General features: G+C 38.1%; 1 protein-coding gene across 1 annotated transcript in view; it reads left to right on the top strand.

Annotated features, from left to right (window-relative positions):
- AK9 (adenylate kinase 9) overlaps nt 1-23,773 on the top strand; it is a 102,423-nt gene that overhangs the window by 7,482 nt on the left and 71,168 nt on the right. The window contains exons 4-10 of the mRNA XM_045544168.1: nt 867-919; nt 1,019-1,115; nt 7,718-7,830; nt 10,769-10,954; nt 14,203-14,331; nt 18,728-18,802; nt 21,848-21,946. Coding sequence (XP_045400124.1) covers nt 867-919; nt 1,019-1,115; nt 7,718-7,830; nt 10,769-10,954; nt 14,203-14,331; nt 18,728-18,802; nt 21,848-21,946 — 752 coding nt within the window. The remainder of the gene's footprint in view (nt 1-866; nt 920-1,018; nt 1,116-7,717; nt 7,831-10,768; nt 10,955-14,202; nt 14,332-18,727; nt 18,803-21,847; nt 21,947-23,773) is intronic.

Here is a 23,773-nt window from a genome sequence, read left to right as displayed (position 1 = left end):
ACACTGATCCATATTTGTCTCTCAAACTGGCAATGGATCTTTAAAATTACTATAACCATTGTTGGCAAGGATGTTAAGAAATGGGTATTCCACATGCTATTAGTAAAATTGCAATCTGGTATAATTTTTTTCAGGAACAGTTTGGTAACATAACACACACACAGTATTCTAAAATTTTTCTTTCTTTGATCAAAAATTTCACTTCTAGGAAATCTTAAAGAGTACCAAATATTCCATAGATTAGTAACAGCTAGTGACATAGTTCAGCTCCTGGGTCCTTCCCTAGCTCATGTTCTATCACTCGTCCATCAAGGAATTGTGTACTTCTTTTTACAAAGGAAACAAATCACTGGAATTTCAGGCTCTGGGTTCCTCTTTCTAACCAATGTTTGTCCATTTTAACATATCTTGATGCATACTTTCCTTTTACACAATCACTGTGCAAAATTAATGGACTCTGGATTGAACTATATGGTTGTAAAAGTATCTGCATTAATAATACTAGTATCTAATTTTGTATGATACTTTATAATTTAGAAATCACCACCTTATTTCATCCTCATAATCTCTTGCATACTACACAGGGCAGGGCATATAAAGTGCAGAGGTGTTTAGGGAGTTATATCCCCCAAGATTCTTTAGCTAGAGAGTGACAGAGGCAAGTTCTCTATGGAATACATTCTGCTGCCTCTAGTTTGATTAGGCTTAAATGACATAGTATGCATAAATTTATAAATTTGCTTTGTAAATTCTAAAGTGATATACAAATGTTAATCTTTGTTACCAGTTACAAGACACTCAAATAGGTTTCTTATTTTGGCAATCCTAATACTAGTTTGTACTAATATTTTGAATTCACATTTCAGCTTTATCAATTTTGGAAGAACAGATTGCTTCTACGACCGAAACAGGAGTTATGGTAAACAAATCTAAATTTCAAAGTTATTATGATTACAAAAAAATCTCTGCATCACAGATATATTATACAGTAATGTGTAATGTCTTTGTTTGTTCTTAGTTGCAATCATTGCTGTTGAGTGGTCAAAGCATTCCGGATGAACTTATCATAAAGCTAATGTTGGAGAAGCTCAACTCCCCAGAAGTCTCTCACTTTGGTTTGTTTATTCTTATATACCTGCAGCCCGCAAAGCAGCCTCAAAACTCATGCTTTATCTGAGGCATAAATAGTTTCTGGAGTCACTCTTTCTTTTGCTTTGGCATAGGAATTTCAGTGTCTCTATTCTGTTGAGCAGCCCAGGGAGTTTTATTTGCTTGTTTGTATTTATTCTCCAGATGGTATATTTGTTTAAAAAAAGTAAGTTTATATGACCCAATCTTACTTAACATTGTATTATCCAACAAATGCATCAACAAAAGCTACTGTGGTCCATCTTGCAGCACTGCTAGCCTCTGCTGACTGCTTCCCCATTCACCTGAGTTTTATCAATGGTTTGGTTTCTCTGCATTAATCCACACCTATAAGGCAGGTATGGGGACTGGAATGGCACCAGCTTGCCCTCTGGCTCCAGATAATGGCAGCCTTCAGCATGTTCATCCAGTCTTCCCTCTGGCTCTGGACCTGACAAGTCTCCCCAACAGGGGCTTTGGGTCTAATTTCTCAAGACAAAAACCACTGAAGCCCAAAATGATTAAAAAGAAAAGAGCAAACTCAAAGACATGTGCAAAAGAAGGGAAGAAGAATAAAGATGAACTTGGGGCAAAATTATCCACCTGAAATAGATTTATTGAATGAATGAAGAAAAATTTAGAAAGCTGCTTTATATTCTAAGTAAGAGAGGACATTGTAAATATTAAGAATGCAGGGATAAAAACAAAGCATGGTAAATAAAAACCATGACTCTCAAAGCAAATCAATAATGGAAGCAGCAGAAGCAGACTTGTCTGTGCAAATTATATCTATACAGTCTATATCTGTAGATAGAGCTCTCTCTACATAGATGACATGTGTATAGAGATGATGTATAGAATGAACCATCTCTATCCACATATATAGATATGTCTTGATATATCAATATGGATTATATATAATATATAGGTATGTAGATTATATATGTATTATAAATACATGTGTAATATAAATACATCATGATATATACAGATAGATAAGGCTTACCTGTAAACTACCTACCTGTATCTATCTATTTATCTATCTATTCATCGGTGATAAAGGGGATGAACTTAGGAAAAATATCCAGAATGTGGGAGGTTAGATGAGTAAAAAGGTAAAAAGGACAATCACAGAATTCCAAATTAGGTTAATAAATGATCTCAAAAAGCATAATAATTGAAACTGAAGCATGTATATAGGTAGATAAGTAAATATCTATTTGTTTATATGTTACTGTACTTACTCTTGAAAAATTTAGAGCAGTTTACATGGCTACAGTAAAGGCAGCATAAATTATAGGTGTTGGTAAAAGGAGAAGGAAAAATACATAAAAAAGAAACTTAGTTATGTCACCCACAGTGTTCATAACTTTAAAATTCTTATTAGAAAATAGTTCAAACAAAAGTAGAGAGTTTAATATGAAGATCCCTCCCCTGCAACATGATTCCATCACCCAGCTTCAGCAACTGGGTAACAACTCTTGTCTGATCTGGGTGAGACAAACACCTACTCCCCTCTCCCAACCTATTTTATTTTGAAGCTAATTCATATCATAACAGTTCACCCATAAATTTTCCAGTATGTATCTCTAAAAGATAAGGACCCTTAAACCTATTATCACATTACCATTATAACACTCAAAAAGTTAATAATTTCTTAATAATAATAATCATCTACTAACCATGCTGTGGTCAGATTTCATTAATGGACTCTTAGATTTTTTTTTTTTCAGTTGTTTTGTTTTTTTTTTTTAAAGCAGGATCCAGCCAGGTTTCACATACTGCGATTGATTGGTATGTCTCAAGTCTCTTTTTCATCTATGTTTCCCCTACTTCTTTCTGTCTTCTTGTGTTTATTGAAGAAACTGGTTATTTGTTTTACAGAGTTTGGCTGGAGTTGGCTGATTGCATCCCCTGGTATCATTCAACCTATCCTTCTGTAACCAATACTTCCTGTACACTGGTACTTGTCATGAGAGCTGGCAGAGGAAAAGCGATATAAATGATTTCTTGAGTCTAGAGGCCAGACTCTCACTATTCACTTGCATGGCCATGTCCTAGGCATGCACAGCTGGGCTCCTTTAAAGGCTACGTGGAATCGGGACCTAAAACCCCTTCTGCCCAGCCTCCCTTCACCCATCCTGTAGCATCTCTAAAGGAATTTTTTTGGAACTGAGTACTCTGCTAAACATAGTTTGAAAGTCTCTGTTCAAATTCCCAGCAAGGATTCTCATTCTGATATTTGCTCTTATCCACTAGCCTGGTAGAAGGTAGAAGTGATATTTGAAGTGAAGGGGTTTCAAAACAGGGATATAACCTTGAGTCAGGGGCTGGGTGAGGCTGGATAATTAAGGACTCCAAAATCATTCCTAAAGAGAGATGTGTGCTGCCAGGGACATCACACAGTAGAGTATTACCAAATTTAATCTTAATTTTTTTCTGTACCAGAGCCCTTTTATCCTTAGATCTTCCATCACTATTTAAAAAGTGCCTACACAATCTATAATTATAATCTTTTCATTCACAATCTATCATGCTATGTTGGCCTTTAACCAAAATCAACTTCTGAGAGCTACGTTCTCACCCAAGAGAAAAAGGTAGAGTCAATGCCTGGGCATCCCAAAAAGCTCTTCTCTGCTTTCTGCTTCTAGATTCTGGAAATACTCATTTTCCCCAGGAAATTATGGACAGCCCTAGTCTGGGTATTCCCTGACCCATTATCACCTTGTACATGGCCTTGCAAGTCATTGATTACCATTGTGTCCACTCATATCAGGCTGGCTTGAGGTCAAGCAGGTAGCAGGGCTGGCTGGACATAAAGCTACTGATGTCTCTGAATCGCTCATCACTTCAATCTGAAAGCATTAGCCTGCCATATTCAGATTTATGGAAACAGGGAATGCCTTCTCCTTCCCAGTATGCCAAGAAATGGGGGCAAAGTAATGGTGTTGGCCTGGACCAGTTGATTTCCTCTGGGCAGTGGTCTGGACAGTCTTTCAGTTTTCCATTGGTTAGGGTGATTGCAGGCTGGGCAGTTGCCTGCAAAGTGCCTACTCTGCCTATGATAGTACCTGTGGAGTCTCCCAGCAAGGAGTGGCATGGGGCCACCATTCCTCCATCCTCAGCATGGAATGGCAAGGGCTTGGTGGTGGTCTCAAGGAGATAAGGGGTGGAGAGGGGAGTTCCTCATTTACTCTTTCATCCTCACACACATCTCTGGAATTGGAGAGGTTGACAGTGGATTTAGCAGGTCCGGTTTGTTTGCTAAGCCATGTCCCCCTGAGATCATCCCAGAATTAGGTCTAGAAGTCTAGGTTATTTCACTCTACATCTGCAATAATGAGACAAACTTAAATGACACAACTGTCTATCCCACACCTCCTCCCATAGATACACCCCTAGGGTTTGGATGTGATGATACTAGATATCTCTCAATGGGTAATACCCCCCAAAAATTCATTGCTCAGAACATTCACACAGCCCAAATAATAGCCTCTTAGGAGAGGCAGATCCCATGGAAACAATCCATTCTTCTGCTGCTTCCACCAGAAAAGAGACCAAGTATGATTTTCATTCAAATATACGCATACAACACCTAAGGTTTAGCTTCCCTGGAAACAGTCACACTCCGAATGCCTGATAAACTCTCCAGGCAGTGGCAGTGGCTGTAACAACCAGCAGCCTGTTGAGAAGCGCAGCAAACAAAGTGCCAAGCATCTTTCTGTGATCCACTTGGGATATACTGATGTTGGGTAGTGTTATGTAGGGAATGGTAGGGAGACATCATGTAATCCATTGTGGCTTAGAAGGGGAGTGCATGGACTCTGGAGACAGTTGGTCTCTGGAATTATCCAGTCAGGAGGAGTGAGCTGGGAAAGGGTTGGATTCAACCCAGGGCTAGGCTGCAGTCCCCTTCACCACAGAACCCACCCTCACAATGTGTCAGACCAGGGGTGAATGCCAGTCATCACATCCCAGAGGAGGCACTGGTAAGAGACTTGAAAACACGTTCAAATAAGGTTGTTAATCAACTGGGGGCAACACAAATAAGAGTGAAGGTGCCAAACCAAATGAGGGGTGTATGGAGCCAGGAAAGCAGAAAGCAAGGAAAACAGGAGGGCAAGCACAGAAAGGCCAGAGACAGTGCATGCAGTGGCTACATTTTTGCAAAGGTGTACTGGGCCCATTTAATGAACCTCAGATAGGAGGGATGCCTTTGACACCACACTATTTCTCAGACAACAGCAAGAGCACATGAGTAAGCCAAGTTGGAAACTAAAGATTATGGCAATACAGGAGGGAATCATGATTATAGCTTATATATCCAAAACCAAAATAGCAAGGTCTTCCTTTCTGCCTTTTAAATTACTTAGGATTGCTTCTCTGGATAGTAACCAACACATGCTATGTGTTGGATTACTGGGATGATTGTTGGTCTGCTTTTTTAAAATAAAAGATAGTGATCAGCATGTTCTCAAGTGAGGTATTTGAAGCTGGTTTATTAGATAAATTTATTCGTTCATCTATAAGCAGATGCTTAGTGACTTTTTAAATCACATTATTCTAGGCATGGTGTAGAATGGTGGTTCTCAAACTTTTTGGTCACAAGACTCCTTTGCATTGAAGAATTGTTGAGGCCTCATAAGAGTTTTTGCTTACATGGAGTATATCTATTAATATTTACCATATTAGATATTAAAACTAAGACTTTAAAATATTTGTTTATTCAAAAAATAATAAAGCTACTACATGTTAATGTAAATAGCATATTTTATTAAAAATAATTACATTTTTCAAAACAAAAAATTTAGTGAGAAGAGTGGTATTGTTTTACATTTTTGCAAATCTCTTCAATGTTTGGTTAAGAGAAAAACTAGCTGGATTGTCATATCTGCTTCCACTCAATATGTTGCAATATATTGCTTTCATTGAAGGACATGAAGAAAATCCAGCTTCACACAAATATTTAGTTGGAAAAGGGGGGAGTATTTTAATAGCCTTTGGAATAATTGTGAATATTCTTGATTCTATATCAAAACAAGTAGAAGTTTCTTGAAGGTTGGCTGCATTGCAGAATCTGAAACTGCTACCTTAAAATCCATTGGTCTGTCTTGCACTTGGAATGAGTCTATAACCCATGCCTGATTTTGTGGCACCATACATTTGTCATTTGGAAAATATTGGTTCACTGAGTTATGCAGAATGTTGACACATTTCATTATTTTGATATCAAAAAATCACATTTGTTAATATCACCACCAATCGCACCAAAAAAAAAAAACTCTAAGAATTTGGAAGCTACTAATCTTACAGTGGTGGATATAAGTTTTCCAAAATTCAAATTTTCACTTGAATTTTATAATTGGCAATAAATACTGTCAGTCATTGTCCTTGAAATGACAGGCTCGCTCCATTCACTTTTAATAAAATTTCTGCCAAATATCCACGGCTGAATAAACACAGTTTGTCAGTTCTTCCAAGAAAAAATGTTCTATAAAAATAGCAGAAAAATAAGTTGAAGTCTTTAAATTCCCACTGAAGGAATGGAGACTTTATTCTATCAATAAGAAAAAAGTTTCTTGGCTGGGCGCATTGGCTCACGCCCGTAATCCTAGCACTCTGGAAGGCTGAGGTAGGAGGATTGCTTGAGTTCAGGAGTTCGAGGCCAGCCTGAGCAACAGCAAGACCCTGTCTCTACTAAAAACAGAAAAACTAGCCAGGCGTTCTGGCGCACACCTGTAGTCCCAGCTACTCAGGAGGATCGCTTAAGGCTAGGAGTTGGAAGTTGCAGTGAGCTATCATGATGCCACTGCACTCTACCTGGGACTACAGAGTGAGTCTCTGTCTCAAAAAAAAAAAAAAAAAAAGAGAAACTGAACCCTGCTCCTTGCTACCTCCCTGATATTAAAAAAAAAAAAGAAAAAGAAAAATTTTCTTGAGCAAGAGAGTAACATACTTAAAGAAATATATTAAGGAAATTAATGTGATGGTGGCAAATATGGTGAATTTCAATGAGAAAATTTAGGTTTCTGGGTGGGGATGCAGGCCACTAAATGTGCTAAGCCCAAATCACATTGATAATGTTCTGGTTTTTAAGCTGTATGGTGGGGCATGGGTGTTTTATTACTCTCTATAACTTACATAAACACTATATATGTATAAATTTTATTATATTATGACATGTTAATTTAAGAAAGAAAATAATATGCCATGCAACCCCTATAATATACCTTTACCACTCATCATATAAGATTTCCTAACATGATTTAAAAGAATTACTGGCATGGAATTTCCTTCCCTAGGCACCTCATCTGTCTAAAATAAATTGATTTGGGATTTTTAAAAATGTCTCCTTTTAGCTCAATGATTTTTTTTATTATCAGAAAAACATTATTCATAGTTACACTTCATGTGTAATATTTAAGGCAGTGATCTCAAATATAAATTTAAAAATTTTGACAGATGATTGTATGACCTGCATTAATATTCATCAATAACTAGAGGATATTTTATAAATAATAAATCTATGCTCTCACATATTGATAATATTGGTAATATAAAACTTTTAAAATTATATTTTACTTTACAGGTTATATTATCACTGAAATACCATCATTTTCACAGGATGCCATGACTACCTTGCAGCAAATAGAAGTACTTAAAAACTTAAATTTGAAACCTGATGTTATAATCAATATTAAGGTAAGGATATTAGTTATTTTTCTAGTATAGTATACCATTCTTTTTTGTGGTAGTTAAGTTCAAGATAGTTAAGTTCAACCACCCCCTCCACCACCTCTCTCTCTCTCTCTCTCTCTCTAATCCACACCTTACTTACCACAGGAGAGTTAAATTCTTCTCTAATGACCACTCATGTTCCTCTCTTCTCCCTGTTACTCACCTCACTATATTATAATTGTCCATTTCCTCCTAAACTCTGTCTTACTTGAAGGTAGGAACCATGTCTTACTCATATAAACATCAACTAGTAGACTGTACAGTACCTAGTGACACCTAACAAGGTTACCAATTAAATAAAAGGAAAGAACTTGGACTTGGACATATGAATGTTGAAGAACACTACTACATTGAATAAGAGTCAAGGCTGGATCCTGTTCCTAATTCTCTCCTTTATTAACTCTTAGAATTTGGTAAATCAATTTCCCCTTTTCAAAGATAATAATAGCTACCTTATGGGGCTGTGATAAGAATTCAGAGAGGTGATGTCTGCTTGTTTATGTGAAAGTGAATGATAAGCTTTTGTATTCATACCCTGCCTGCTTCCCCAAGGAGTTTATGACAGCTTAAAATAAATTAGATCATTCTCAGCTCTGACGCTGGGACCCAGTGGAGTGTCAGGGTCAGCTGTGAGAGAGGTGGCCTTGCATTGCTGAGTGTGCTGTAATCTGCAGCCCCAGCCACAGCTCACCACGTGGGGTCAACCAGCATCCTGAGTGAACTTGAGAATGTCACATGCGTGAACGAGTGTCTGATGGAGAGAAGATTTCTAACAGTGAACTGAAACCAAATACAAAGTCTAAGCCAGGGAACAGACTGATTAAATAGGAAATTAAAACCTGGTGGAAAGGGAACGCACAGATACACAAGCCAGAAGACCCCAAATGTACTAAATTTGGGTCATAAATTTGGTTCTAAGTTTGATGAGCCAAAGTGAAAGGGGAAATGTAACCAGTTATAAAATTCACATTGTCTGTGGGAAGACAAGTCACTCCTCAGGAAAAACAAAACTCCCCTTAAAAATGAGAGAAATATCTTACATGGGTCTTAATATAAGAGACCGCTTAATGTAAGGAATGAAGTCCGTAACCCCATTCATACTGTTAGTGTGATAGTGAGTGTCCAATTTCCATGGGGTCACCAGAGTGTTATCAGAGAGCCTAACATGAGACATAACTCGTACAACACTCAACTTCACTCATAGTTTGGCCTTATTTTGTGGATCAGTCTGGAATTTCTAGAGCAGAAGTTCTTAACTAGAATCCATGAATCGCTAAGCATCCATGAACCTCCTGAAATTATATGCAAAACTTTGTGTGTATGTGCATTTTTCCAAAGCAAAAGTCTATGGCTTTCATCATATTCTAAACAGTCTGTGCTACAAAAAATGGTCAAGGGCCAGCAATCTAGTAGAGCAGTAGTTCTCAGAGTGTGGTCCCAGAGCCGGTGGCATCAGCAGCACCTAGAAGATTGTTAGAAATGCAAATTCTCAGGCCCCAGCCCAGAACGAAGAACCAGAACCTGTGGGGGTGGCGCCCAGCTCTCATAGTTGCAAAGCCTTCCAGGTGACACTGATGCCTGCTAAAGCTTGAGGACCACTGCTCTGAGGCACATCCTTCAGACGCACCCTCTTATTAATCACGTCCTGCAAGTGGAAACAGGAGACAACTGAAGGTGATACTCTTTGTCAAGGACCCACAATGTGGGTCCTTGTATCCTGTGTTGTAAATATACATTTTAAAAATTACCTGAATGGGTTAAATTCCTTTTTGTGAAAAATTAGGAAGCCTAAATAAACATCTTGCCTCAATAAATACCCATCCCATCTCCACATAGAGGTGGCATGAAGAAATCAGAAAATGAGCAAGGGAGGTTCCAAAGTTCCTGCTTCCTTTGTTTCTCAACCCGTAGTACATGAACTGTCAGTGTCAGAATCACCGAGGATGCTTGTTAAAGTGTCTAAGGCCTTGCCCCAAACTTACTAAATTATAAGGGGGAGGAAAAATCTCTTTAGCAAGGTCTGCAGGTGCATCATACTCAGTTAACACGCTAATGTTTGAGAATCACTGCCATACGATATCAACCAGAATTTTTTTATCCTGAAAAATATTCAGAGAAGGAATTACAGCTCCAACCCATAATTGTCATTAATAATCTGTCCACAGAGCAGGGACTATGCATCGGGAGGCCTGATTCCAAGTTGCAGTTTCTCCATATGAAATTGTGATCTGAGACCAGTCTCTTAACCTGCCAGAGCTGTACTTCTCTGACCTGGAAAATGGCTTTAGTAACAATATTGGATTGCTTATCTTACAGGGTTAGTTGAGAATTGAGTAAAACTCTCATGTGAACATGTGAGAGCACTTTGAAAGAAGAAAATTACTTGTAATCTTTGGCTTTGGCTTTTTTTAACAATCTGGACTCAAGTTTTCTCATTTGCAAAATGTAAAGGTTAGACTAGAATAGATGATCTCTCAGGTCAAATATACAATATTTTTTGCTAGAAATATATGGATATTCCCACCATATTCTTCCATTTTCAGCCTTTTCAGACTAATCTGATAGAATTCTCCTGTGTACCTTTGCAGACTCAACTGATTTTCTTCTATTCTATTTCTCTACTTTTTCTGTTGTTCTTCTAACCCTCTTTCTTCATCCTAGAACTTGTAATACTTGCTCACATTTGTTAATTTCAGACAAAAATGTTGACATAGCATAGAAGTGTCTTGTGCCTCTCTTGGCATGCAATGAAACCTGATGCAAAATGCCAGTCACAATATTGTATTTGCTAAGGTTTTTAATGAATTTTTGGTTCATTTATTGCATAAAGTATGCAATAAATACACATGGAATTAAAGCATATTCAAAATGGTTTAAGTGATTTAATAATGTTGTTCCTTAGTGCCCTGACTATGATTTATGCCAAAGAATTTCTGGGCAAAGACAGCACAGTAATACAGGGTATGTATACACCAGAGATCAGTGGGATCCTGAAGCCACTGAGAGTCATAGGAAAAGGAAGAAAGATGCTCTAAAAGAAGGAAAAGTAGAAGAGGAAGGAGAAGAGGAAGAAGAGCAAGAAGAAGAGGTAATACCCCATAGGTCATTACCATACACTATAGTTTTTAAATTTTCTACAATTAAGTTAAATGATAGTGTGGATAATGGGAAATAGCATATAGTAGAGAAAATTATATTTTCTTTACATTTTTATTGAGTCTGAAGGAAATAAGCAAAAATATTTCATGTTTTCAAGAACTATGAGATCATAATCTTGAATTCAAGTTTAGCCTTCTTGTCAGTATAGACGTCCTGGTCACCTACTATGTGTCAAACACTGTGCAAGTTAGAATATGGAACTGGAGTATGTCTTAGTCCATTTTCTGTTGCTTATAATAGAATACCTGAAACTGGATAATTTATAAAGAAAAGGAATTTATTTCTTACAGTTACGGAGGCTAAGAAGTCCAAGGTTGAAGGGCCAAACTTATGAGGGCTTTCTTGCTGGTGGGGACGCTGCAGGGTCCCAAGGTGGTGCAGGGCATAACATGGCGAGGGGCTAACTCAGGTCTCTCTTCCTCTTCTTATAAAGCCACCAGTTCCACCCCCATGATAACCCAGTAATCTACTAATCCGTTTATGAGGGCAGAGGCCTCATGACCCAATCGCCATTTAAAGGCCCCACCTCTTAATACTGCCACACTGGGGAAAGTAGCCCAGGCATAATTCAATTTTTGAAGATAACACAATTCTGATTCTAAACTCTGACAGAGCACATGAAAAGAAGTCCATCATCCAATTTCACATGTATATATTGTTACAACAATCCTAAAGTTAATACTCCTAAACATCATGAATAGGAGATTGAAAGACTCTTCTGGCAGTGGCTTTTTATTACCTTTACATTAAATCCAAACACCCTCACATGGCTTACTAGGCCATGGGCCCCCAGCCTCTCTGATCTCAACCCTGGCCACTCTCTCCCTGCCTGCTCACTGTATTTCAGCCACATTGGCTTCTAGCTGCTCTTCAACTGTGCTAAGCTCATTTAAACTTGAAAACTTTGTACTTACTGTTTCCTCTCCCCTCTGCCCACAACATTCCTCTTCATGTCTTCTTCATGTCTGCTCCTTCTCTTCACTCTGGTCTCACCTCAGAGACCATCCAGGGATGGGAACCTACAGCCTCAAGGACACATGCGGTCTTATGGATCCTTGAGTGTGGCCTTCTGACTGAATCCAAATTTTGGATTTTGGATACAATTTGGATTTACAAAATCCAAATTTTACAAAATCCAAATTTTGTAAAATTTGGATTCAGTCAGAAGGCCACACTCAGGGATCCAGAAGACCACATGTCAGCCATATGTAATTTTAAATTTGCTAGTAGTTGTGTTTTTTAAAAACAAAAAGAAATGAGAAAGTAATTCTGTAATAAATTTCATTTAATCCACTATATCCAAAATTTTATTACAACACATAATCCACATAAAAAATTTAAGAATGATATATTCTGTTTTCATACTACATTTGTTTTCTTTTTGCTTTTTCTTTCTTTCTTCTTTTTTTTTTTTTTTTTTGAGACAGAGTCGTGCTCTGTCACTCGGGCTAGAGTGCAGTGGCGTCATCATAGCTCACTACAACCTCAAACTCCTGGGCTCAAGCGATCCTCCTGCCTCAGCCTCAGCCTCCCAGTTAGCTGGAACCACAGGTGCATGCCACCCATGCCTGGCTAATTTTTTCTATTTTTTGTCTCATTCTTACTCAGGCTGGTCTCAAACTCCTGACCTCAAGTGATCCTCTGGCCTTGGCCTCCCAGAGTGCTAGGATTACAGGCGTGAGCCACCACACCCAGCCATACTGTAATACATTTTTGAAAGTTGGTGTGTATTTTACACATACAGCATATTTCAATTCAGGCTTGTCAAATTCCAAGTGCCCAATAGATACATGTGGCTAATGGCCAGCATGGTGGACAGCACACGTTTAACCCCTTGCCACACTTCTTTTTCCTGGTAGCACTTGTCACTTTCTGAAACTATATTACTCTTTTACTTGCTTATTATCTGTCTATCCCACTTAATGTAAACTCTATGCAATAATGACTATATATCTCCAGTCCTTGATAGTAGGTACTTAATATACAGTGGTGTAATGATTGAATGAACAAATTCCAGCATGCTAAGCAAAGCCCTTTCTTCTCTCTCTCTCTGCTAGAGAGAGAAGAAGTGATAGCATCTTTTGGGAAAGACAGTATAAATTGAGCCACTTTGAAATGTTTAACTTCTGATCCAGCAATTCTACTTTTAGGAACTTTTCTAAGGGAAATATTAGTAATATAAAGATTTATCTACAAAGCTATTCATTGCAATATTATAATTGTGAAAAATCTGAAACATTCTTATCTAACTATAATGATTAAAAAATTATATATTCAGGGAAATGAATATATTATTTGACCATTAAAATAATATTTTTTAAAGATTATAAAATGGCTTATACAGATAACATGATTCAAATTATGTAAAATATGTATATGTATGCATTGATAAAAACTGGAAAGAATGAGTAATTATGATAGTAAATATAATATGGAACACTTAACATGTGTCAGGCCTTTAGCTGAGAACTTTGCCACATACTGTTCCCTCTATCTTGAAGTGTTCTTTGTCTAGAAACCTGTGTGGCTCTCTTGCTCACATATTTCTGGGTTCAACTCAAGTGCCACTTCTTCAGAGAACCCTCTTCTGACCATCTGATATGAAATAGCAGCTTCTCCCATCACTCTCCATACCCTCTACCCTGCCTTATTTTTCTTCCTGGTACTTACCACCTAATATATTATATATTTACTTACTCGTTTGTATATGCTCTGTCTTCCCCAACTGCAGTGTGAGCTCCATAAGCCCAGGGTGTTAGTTGATTTGTTTAATTTTGTAGCTCAAACTTCTAGAACAATGGCTGACACATAATACGTACTTGATAAATGCTTACTGAATGAAGGAATGAATGAACTACAAACTCAGGCATTTGGAGAATATCTGATTTCTCTATTTTGTCTTTAATAATATGATGTTCTTCTGCTACTCTTCCCTACTTATTGGGGAGCAAAAGTAAATTAGTAAATATCCAAGTCAATTTAAAGCACTATTCCACCTGATAAAGACCCCTTAGGAGACTTTAATCTCTCTTAGATAAAAATCCTCAGTCTCTAACCTTCCCCTCCCCTTGCTTCTCACCCCAAAATGACATCTAGGTGTAAAGAGGGAGGAATGTGGCTTGTAAATTGAATAATCATCGACCTAAAGATATTTAAAGTCTCTTCTTTTCCATTTAGGCATTCCTTGCTGAAATGCAGATGGTGGCTGAAATTCTTCAGCATCTAGTTCAGAGGCCTGAGGATTATTTGGAAAATGTTGAAAACATTGTTAAACTTTATAAGGAAACAATTCTTCCTTCTTTAGAAGTAAGAACAAGATACATTGCTAAAAATGGGAATATTGATATTTGTGTTTCATCACTGGTTAAATAGCTTTTATGTCTTCATTCCCATGTGTTATCTGTCCAATTCTCCTCTTGAGCTTGGTAGAAAGCTATTAGGAAAAGAATTCCATCCCAAAGGCTGTTTCCCACAATAATACTATTTTGCTCTTACAAAGCAACTCTGTTGCTGGAAAGTGACAAATGAACTGCATTTTTCAAAAGTCACCAAGGGAATTCATTTATGGGTGGTATAGGAAAATTTGTGTTAAGAAATTGTTTTATAAAAACATTTTTGATCCATGAAGTTTATCAGAACAAATGTCCATTTAAGCTGTACCTTTTCTTCTAAAAGGAATTATTAATTTAGTTAAATTGCAGTCAAAAGAATTGTTTTCCCCAGGTTGTTTTCTGTGGTTAGCCCATTCAAAGTTGATTACATGTAAACATGGTAAGGCCATCATGTATTGCAATAGGAAAGTTTTAATTAAAATAATTAGTATTTTAAAAGTATGATTACTGAGATTATAATTATGTGAAAAGCATATTTTATATGATCAAAAATCCAGGGAAGACTCTGCCAAATATAGGCGGCCGTGTTAGAGATTTAGTCAACAAACATTTATTGAACTTGGGTATTTGGCCAGACACTATGCTAAGCAACAGAACTATGAAGACAAATAAAAAAGTCTTCAAACTGCCTCTTCCCATCTGGTAGAGAAACTAAAAGAATTTGTTTCATGATGCTTTATAATGTTTATGTTTTTTAAAACAAATGAGTGGATCCTTTTCATTCTCATCATCCATCCACCAAAATGAGAACCACATTTAATTGTATTCTTATATATGGCTTTCATCCTTCCCCACTTCTATCACTGGCCTTTAAACATAGCTTCTTACAAGTAAATTATGTGACTTTCAATAACATCTTTTCTTCCTTTAATAAAAGTACCCTGAGTACGCCTTAAGTGGCTGGCCCTGGGTATGAAATAAAGGAAAATTAGCATCAGATTCAGAATGTAGAAAACTATATTGGTGGGGGGGAAATGCAAAGGGTATCTCTTTAAGGACAGACACCAGGTCATACCTCCTCACATTGCTGATACCAGTGCAGTGGTCAAATGACAAGATCATGAAGGAGAAAGAATGATAGCTTCAATTTCATTAAATGTAAGCTTCTGGAAATCAAATAAATAAATAAAACCTCACTCAAATTAAAAGACAACAAATGTGAAAAATATCCACATTTATTATGATGAAAGAGTTAAAGCTTTGGAATATTAAAGGGTCATAGAAATGATTTTTTTTTTTTTTTTTAGACAAAGTCTCGCTCTGTTGCCTGGGCTAGGGTGCCGTGGCGTCAGCCCAGCTCACAGCAACCTCAAACTCCTGGGCTCAAGTGATCCTCCTGCCTCAGCCTTCCGAGTAGCTGGAACTACAGGCATGCGCCACCATGCCCGGCTAATTTTTTCTGTACATATTTTCAGTTGTCCTGATAATTTCTTTCTATTTTTAGTAGAGACGGAGTCTTGCTCTTGCTCAGGCTGGTCTCAAACTCCTGACCTCGAGCGATCCTCCTGCCTCGGCCTCCCAGAGTGCTAGGATTACAGGCGGTGAGCCACCACGTCCTGAGAAATGATTTTTTTAAAAACCTATAAGTTCACCCTCTCCTGAGATGAATGGGCAACAAATATGAGCAGACAATTAACAAAAAAGGGTAACAAGCCTGTAGGAAAGTGTTCAGCCTCAAATGCTAATCTAAAAAGTGAAATATTATTTCCATGATCAAATTTTAAAAGATGAACCAGTGATAAGAATCCTAATGCTAGGAAGTGTATGGCAAAGCTGAAAGGAATATAACTTAGTATGGCTGTTTTTGATAGCTTGCCCACAAAAAGTCTATAGAAGGCCCTGCAGATAGGTAAGAATTTGTTGCCCTAGTGCCAACAGAGTAAGAATTTCAAAACCAAGAACCTAGAACCTAGATGTTAGGCCTGGGTGACACTTGCTGAATAGTCAAGCAATTGCCTTGTATGGTAATTCCTTGGTACTGGTGTGTGTAGAGGGAGTGGGGAAGAGCCATAAAAAGTCTACAGTTCTAGTCTCCTGTGACCTACCTGGGATGTCACTTACTTGGAGGCCACCAAAGTTCAGTGTGCCTCCAAGAGAAACAAGGAAAGCAGTGGGAACAAACCAGGCGGTGTTGTTTCCTGGTTTATGTCCTACACACCAGTTCAAGGGTAAGCCCATGCCAGGTCCTCATTCTTGCCTGTCTTTGAATCCCAGTTCATTGCTTCTCGGCCACTTGGCTAAGATCAAGTGAATCCCAATTCAACTCCGGTGCAGGTATCCCTTTCCTGAGTGGTGTTCATACCCTTCAACTTAGTAAGTCTATTCTTTAAGATTGAATCTAGCTTAAGGAAAGAATCTAAGATACAGAGGAGCATTAAGTACTGCCTTGTTCATAATGTGGTTATTTATGGTTAAATAAATAATGCTGGCATAATCTGCTGTCTGTCTAGAGGAAAGCACTTAGAATCCAACCTTGCACAATATTGTGAAAAACAAAATGCACTGGATAATGAAAGGGATGATTTTGTTGAGACTATTGCAATAGGGAGAACATTCATTAATGAGGACCTTCTAAAAGAAATGGAAGGGGCCTGGGGTTTATGGAAGCAGGAAAACAAGGGGGCCATCCTTGAGTCTCACAGAGTCATGAGGGATGGAGACAGATTTTATCTGAGTCTCCCGGAGGAAGGATGGAGGTAGATCTTATTTCTCAGCCATCTCTACTTTCTGGGAACACAGGGCTCAGATAGAGTTCAACATTGTCAATGGACAAAAATAAAATCCGGTGGACTTTAGATTTTCATATTAAAAACAAAATGAATAGAATAAAATTTAGAAGAATATTAATATAATCTTGTGATGTCTAATTTAAACAAGAAAGGAAATCTAGAAACAATGAAAACAGATATATTTGACTGTCAAAATACTTTATATTGCAGAAGACACTATAAACGAAGTCAAAAGATAAATCATAGAAAGGTAAAATATTTTTAATCCATATGCCAGATAAGGGTTAACACTCTTTACATGAATGTTAGAGAAAATAAACAATCTAATAGAAAACTGCACAGAGGTTATGATTCAGCAGTTCACAGAGACATATATGAAAAACCTCACCAGGGAAGTCAAAAGTAAAACAAACTGATACCATTTTTCAGCTCAGTTTGGTAGAAAATTTAAAAGCTAAAATAGCCAATGGTGGCAGAAAGAAATGAACATTCTCATACGTTGCTGGCAAGAGTTTTGAATTGCCACAACCTTTTGGAGAACCAACTAGCAATACCTACCTGTATTAATATTAAAACCTATTTTTAGAAATCTGGCCTATACATCCAGTATATCAGGATATGCCAAAGGATGTTTATTCAGTGTTACTGATCATTTATATGTGTGCATATATTTACATCAGTGAGAAGAATGGTGACAAAAGAGACACACCTGGTTGGGCGACAGAGCGGAGGAGCAGGGAGAGGTCATAGTAACTGCTTTGGCGTACTTGTCTGTGTTCCTTCACTGGCTGCAGTTAGTGCAAGTTACTTTTGTAATTACTGAAGAAGAATGTAATTTTTAAATTTTTTTAAAAAAAGAAATGCATGAAAACTAGCAAAATATTGTAACATACCTAAATGTCAAACAGCAAAGGACCATTAAATTAATTATGCTATATTCACAATATATAATTTTATAGAACTATTAAAATGTGTTGATAGTGATCTTATAACCGGATAGGGAATGTTGATTATGTTAAGTGAAAAAGTTATGATCTCAAACATGCCAAACAATTTTTCATGGAATAAAAGATGGGAGGAAAACAGTAGTAGTAGTTACCTTTGGATGGCTGGATTAAAGACCTTTTTTCTCTCTACTTTTCTGTTTTTTAAATTTCCTACAAGAAGAAGTGTGTCTTAAAATAATAAAAATATATTGTATTTTGTTAACGATGATAGTGTCTATATGAAGAAAGTCAGTGTTTAAATTTCAATCATACTCTTCTATGGTTTGAAGCCAAATAACAAAGCTACACGTATGTACAGATAAACAGATTCCCCAAAATATTTTGTATTGGGAAAGACATTAAAACTTCACTATAGAGAAAAAACTGAAAAAACAAGAGAATAAAATTCATGGTGAGAAGAGTAGTTGGGGCTTTTGCAAAAGATCTCTTGAGCACTGAAAATAGCATACATTATAGCATGTGTAAGGTAAACGATTTAGCTTTGAAGATTTTTTCATAACATATTAAGATTCTGATCTTGTATTCAGTTTTCCCAATGATCCCAGTTATAAGCTTTCTTTTCTGTTACCTGCAGGAAGTGATGGCTGAACACGACCCCCAGTATCTCATTGAGCTAAATGGAAATAAGCCACCAGATGAGCTCTTCATGGTGAGTAAATGTTCAGCAACAAGACCTCACAGTTTGAAAAAGTAAAACTCTACAGATAGAATTGTACTTATTTTGATAAACAGAAAAATTTACTTGTGTTTTAACACCATTTATTTTTGAAACATTTGTTTTGATAATTAAAATTTTTGATGTTATATTTATTCATCTGTCCATATTTAAAGCTAAACTACATTTGAATTTAAAATCTCAGTATGACAAAAAGTGCCTCAAAGAAAAGTGAAAGCAAATGGCAGCCAATAAGCACATGATAAGATGCTTAACATCAGGAGTCATTAGGGAAATACAAATCAAAACCATAATGCGATACCACTTCATGTGCACTAGGATGGCCAAAGTAAATAATAATAATAATAAACAAAACAAAAACAGATAATAACAAGTGTTGGTAAGGATGTGGAGAAATTTGGAACCCAAAAATATTTTACAACAAATAATAAGATAATACAAAAATGCAGTAACTATTTTTTAAACATCTACTAGGAGTCTGGCATCATGATAAGCTCTAGGAATACAGATGGGAAGGAGGCAGATGAGTCCATGCGTCCCTCTCCTGCTGTAGTATCCAATATATTGGGGAAAACAAATATTTAGAGAGCAGTTTGTGTTATCGCCAGGGAAGTAGAAGGTATCACAGGTGCTCATAGCAGAAGGACAAAACCTAGTTTGCGAAGGAGGGCCACCTGTCTGAAAATATCTTGAGATTGAAATTTAAAGGACCAGTAAGAGTTAGACCTTGAAGACTAGGAGAGGGGAGGGAGATGGGGCACGGTTCTGTGCTGAGGGAAGAGTCTGCGACTCTGCGTAAAGGCCCCAGAGGCCAGGAAGAACACAGTGGGTTGTAAGAACTGAATGTAGGACTGGAACATAGTGGGATTGGGGGGCAGGGGTGGAATAGTGCCAAGACTGTAGAAATAAGCAGGAGTTGCACCAGGAAAGAAAGACCTTGTAAGCCATGTCGAGGAGTTTAGACCTCACCATGAGGGATTAGGCAGCCAGTGAAAGGTTTTAAGTCAGAGTGAAAATGATCCCACCTCTATTTAAGAAAGATCACTCACCGTGCAGCACAAAGTAAAAACAGACGGAGAATTAAACTGGTGGTAGGAAGGCTAGTTCTCACATTTGCAGTGGATCAGGTAAGAGATGGTGGCCTAATCTAGGGTAGTGACTGTAGGAATAGACGAAGAGGATGGATTTGAGAGATATGTAAGAAGTCTACATGACAACCTTTGGTGAGCAACTTAATGTAGGAATTAAGGGAGAGACAAAAGTCAAAGATAATGCCCAGATTTCTGGCTCGATCTCCTTGGTGGCAACGTGGTAATAATAATGCTAGTGGTGGAGCCAAATCAGGAAGAAGCTCCTTACTTGAGACACACTCCTGCCAAGATCACCAGTGAGTTCCTCACGACCAAAGCCAGTGGTCATTTTTCAGTCTCCACCTAATTCAATCTAGAAGTGATATTTGACAGGGTTGATTGCTTCTTCCTCCCTGCTGCCTTCCTCCCTTGGCTCCTCGAACCCCACACCACAGTCAATCCATTGCACTGTACTGGACACTCTGGTGCTGGAGGACCCCAGAGCTCACTCCTTGTGAACTCTTGTCTGTCTGCCCTCATTCCTTAGGAGACTTCCTTCAGTCTGATGGCTTTAAATACCTTCTAAACATTGACAACTCTTAAGGTCGTGTTACTATCCTAGATCTTTCCCCTGAATTCCACACTTACATAGTCAGCGGCTACTCAACTGCTCTATATCCAGTTGGATGTCTAATACGCACCTCGGGTGAAAACGTGCAAGATGAAACTTCACACTCCCCCCAACAACAACTCTACCCTAAACACGTCCCTCCACAGTTCTCTCTTTCATTAAATGTCAAAGCCATCCAGCCAGCTGCCCTCCTCTTTTTGTGTTCTCACATCTCACTTCCCATCCATTAACTTACACAGCAGCCTTCTCCTTCAAAATATAGCCAGAATTTCACCACTTTCTACTACCTGGGACACACTTTCAGAAGCTCCAAGAGGCCTGTTTGGACCTGCCACGCCTAAGAAGGCTCCAGTTGGAGCTGGTTCTCTGGCACTTCACCCACATTCCACTGGCCAGAGCAAGATATTAATACGTGGAGAAGCTCAACATTAATGGGGTAAGGAGGTGTACTTCACTCAAGATGGACTAGGGAATTAATGTGCAAGGGCAGGGAAGGTTGATTGTGAACTAATAACATGACCTACCGCAGACTACCACATACCGTCAGGATGTTGTCTGTCTCACCATCTCTCATCTCACAATTCTATATACCATTCTCTTTTTCTTTTCTTTTTTTTCAGATTCTTCCACATAGGGTCTGTATTCGTTTCCTAGGGTTGCCACAACAAAGTGCCACAAATTGGGTGGCTTAAAATGACAGAAATTTATTCTCTCAGAGTTCTGGAGGCTAGAAGTCCAAACAAAACCAAGGAGTTGGCTTGGCCACACTCCCTCCAAAGCCACTAGGGGAGGAGCCATCCTTCTGGTGGCCCCAGGCATTTCTTAGTTTATGACAGCATAACTTCATTATCTGCCTCCATCTTCCCATGACTGCCTTCCCTTTGCCAAAGAGGTCCTGTAGACCCAGACCTCTAAGGATGTGAATATTTGGGAGCCAGAGGACAGACTATTATGAGTTGAAATATGTCCCTCAAAAATACCTGTGAGTGTGACCTTATCCGGAAATAAGGCCTTTGCATATGTCAGCAGGTTAAGATGAGGTCATATTGCATTAGGGTGGGCCCTCATCGCATATGGATTAGGCGAAAAGGCTGAGACAGGGCGAAGATGGCTATGTGATATCAGAGGCAGTGTTGCATATACAAGGTTAGAAATACCAAAGATGTCAGCAAACCACCAGAAGCCAGGAAGAAGCAGTCAAAGCATCTACCCAGAGTCCCAGAAGGACCATAGACTTGAACCACGAGCCCATCACTTTCTTAGGATGTTTGAGATATTCAAATGCTAATGTATTTAAACATTTGTTTTTTAATTCAGACGGTTATAGATCGACTTAAATATCTGAACCTAAAAAGGGCAGCTATTTTAACCAAACTTCAGAGTTCGGAAGAAGAAATTAATGACTCATTGGAAACTGTAAGTTACATTTAACTGTTTGGAAGTCTACCTTTTCAATATATGTTGTGACCTTAATTATATCCTTTTAAGGTTTAAAAGAAGTTTCAGGATACCTTTTATAAAAATGGATTTGACTTCTCAGAAGAAGCTATAATATCAGCACAATATTCTTTTAGACACTAAACACAACACAGCAAAGCTTTGCAAACAGAAAAATAATAAAATCAGAACAATTAACCATAGGAATAATGAAAAAGAAAAAAACCCAAGTTTCTTTTTGCAGCACCAAAAAAAGCAAAGACTTAAAGGCCCTCAACTCTTTACACTTGTTCCTTCCTTCAATCATTTGATCAATTCTTTTTAGTAACTACTGCAGTGGTCCCCAGCCTTTTTGGTACCATGGACCAGTTTCATGGAAGATAATTTTTCCACAGACCAGCAAGGGGATGGGGGGAAGGGGGCTGGTTCCAGGATGATTTAAGCACATTACACCTATTGTGCACTTTATTTCTATTATTATTACATGGTAAGATATAATGAAATAATTATACAGCTCACCGTAATGCAGAATCTAATGCCACAGCTGATCTGACAGGAGGCAGAGCTCAGGCAGTGATGCAAGTGCTGGGGAGCAGCTGTAAATACAGATGAAGCTTCTGCTCGCTTGCCATGGCTCAGCTCCTGCTGTGCAGCCCAGACCCTAACAGGGCATGGACTGATACTGGTCTGTGGCCCAGGGGTTGGGGACCACAGAACTACTGTGTTCCTGGCCCTGATGCGCTTTGAGTGTGATGGAGATCCAACAATAATTGCTAAGAGCTACAAGGGCCACAGGGACTTTAAAATGAAAGATTGAATCTATTTGGGAAGTTTAGTTTCATCTATTTGAGTAGAAAATTTAAAAAAAAAATCATATAACAGGATCATAAAAAGATACCATAATTCAAATAAAATAATCTTTGAAGAAAGAGGTCATTTTGTTGTCCTGTACAATGTAATTCATAGAGCTCAGTGGGTCAGTGTAGCTGGAATACGTGCTGGGACCTCCGTTAGGAGCACTGGTGCTAAAGAGAAAGAAAGGTGGAGCTGGTCAGCACAAAGGCTAGGAAAAATAAACTGCGTGCTGAGGCCTCCTCTTCTAGGTCATTATTGAAGGAAAAATAAAAAGTATCCATAAAACCTGCAGGCAAGAAAAAAACCTTCCCAGCAAGAAAGTTTGTCCTTAGAAATTATTGCATACATTGGCATAAGGTGGTAGTTCATAAGATGTATGACTCTGTGTGCCTGCTCTCTTTTTCGTAAAAGGGAAGAATTTTTGACTATGTACGCTGGAGTCCTTATTCCTGTCCCTCAAGCAGTGTTTCTCCCTGGCAGTCCAGACCACCCCAAAAGAATCACCTGGAAAGCTTTCTGCAAATACAAACTCCTTAGCTCCATATCCCCGACTGACTGAACTACAGTTTCTGGAGATGAGATCTGAAAATGTATTTTTACAAGATCCAGAATGAATTCTTATACCCACTTAAGCTTGAGAACCCCTACTTTAATGTTTGGGATACTAAAGAAGCCTGGCTGATTAAAGTTGATTGATCTACAGGTTCCTGTGGGTTTTTTTGTTTTGTTTTTTTTTAGCGGGGGTATTTGAATCAGTGATTTCCAGTCCTGACTGCAGAGTGAGGTCATCTAGGAAGCTTTTTATTTTTTTTTTATTTTTATTTATTTATTTATTTATTTTGAGACAGAGTCTCACTTTGTTGCCCGGGCTAGAGTGAGTGCCATGGCGTCAGCCTAGCTCACAGCAACCTCAAACTCCTGGGCTTAAGCGATCCTACTGCCTCAGCCTCC

This window comes from Lemur catta, chromosome 2 (assembly GCF_020740605.2).
Source record: "Lemur catta isolate mLemCat1 chromosome 2, mLemCat1.pri, whole genome shotgun sequence".
Classification (NCBI taxonomy): Eukaryota; Metazoa; Chordata; class Mammalia; order Primates; family Lemuridae; genus Lemur; species Lemur catta.
Note: the sequence above shows the minus strand (reverse complement) of the source record. Positions and strands in the feature narration are given on the sequence as shown.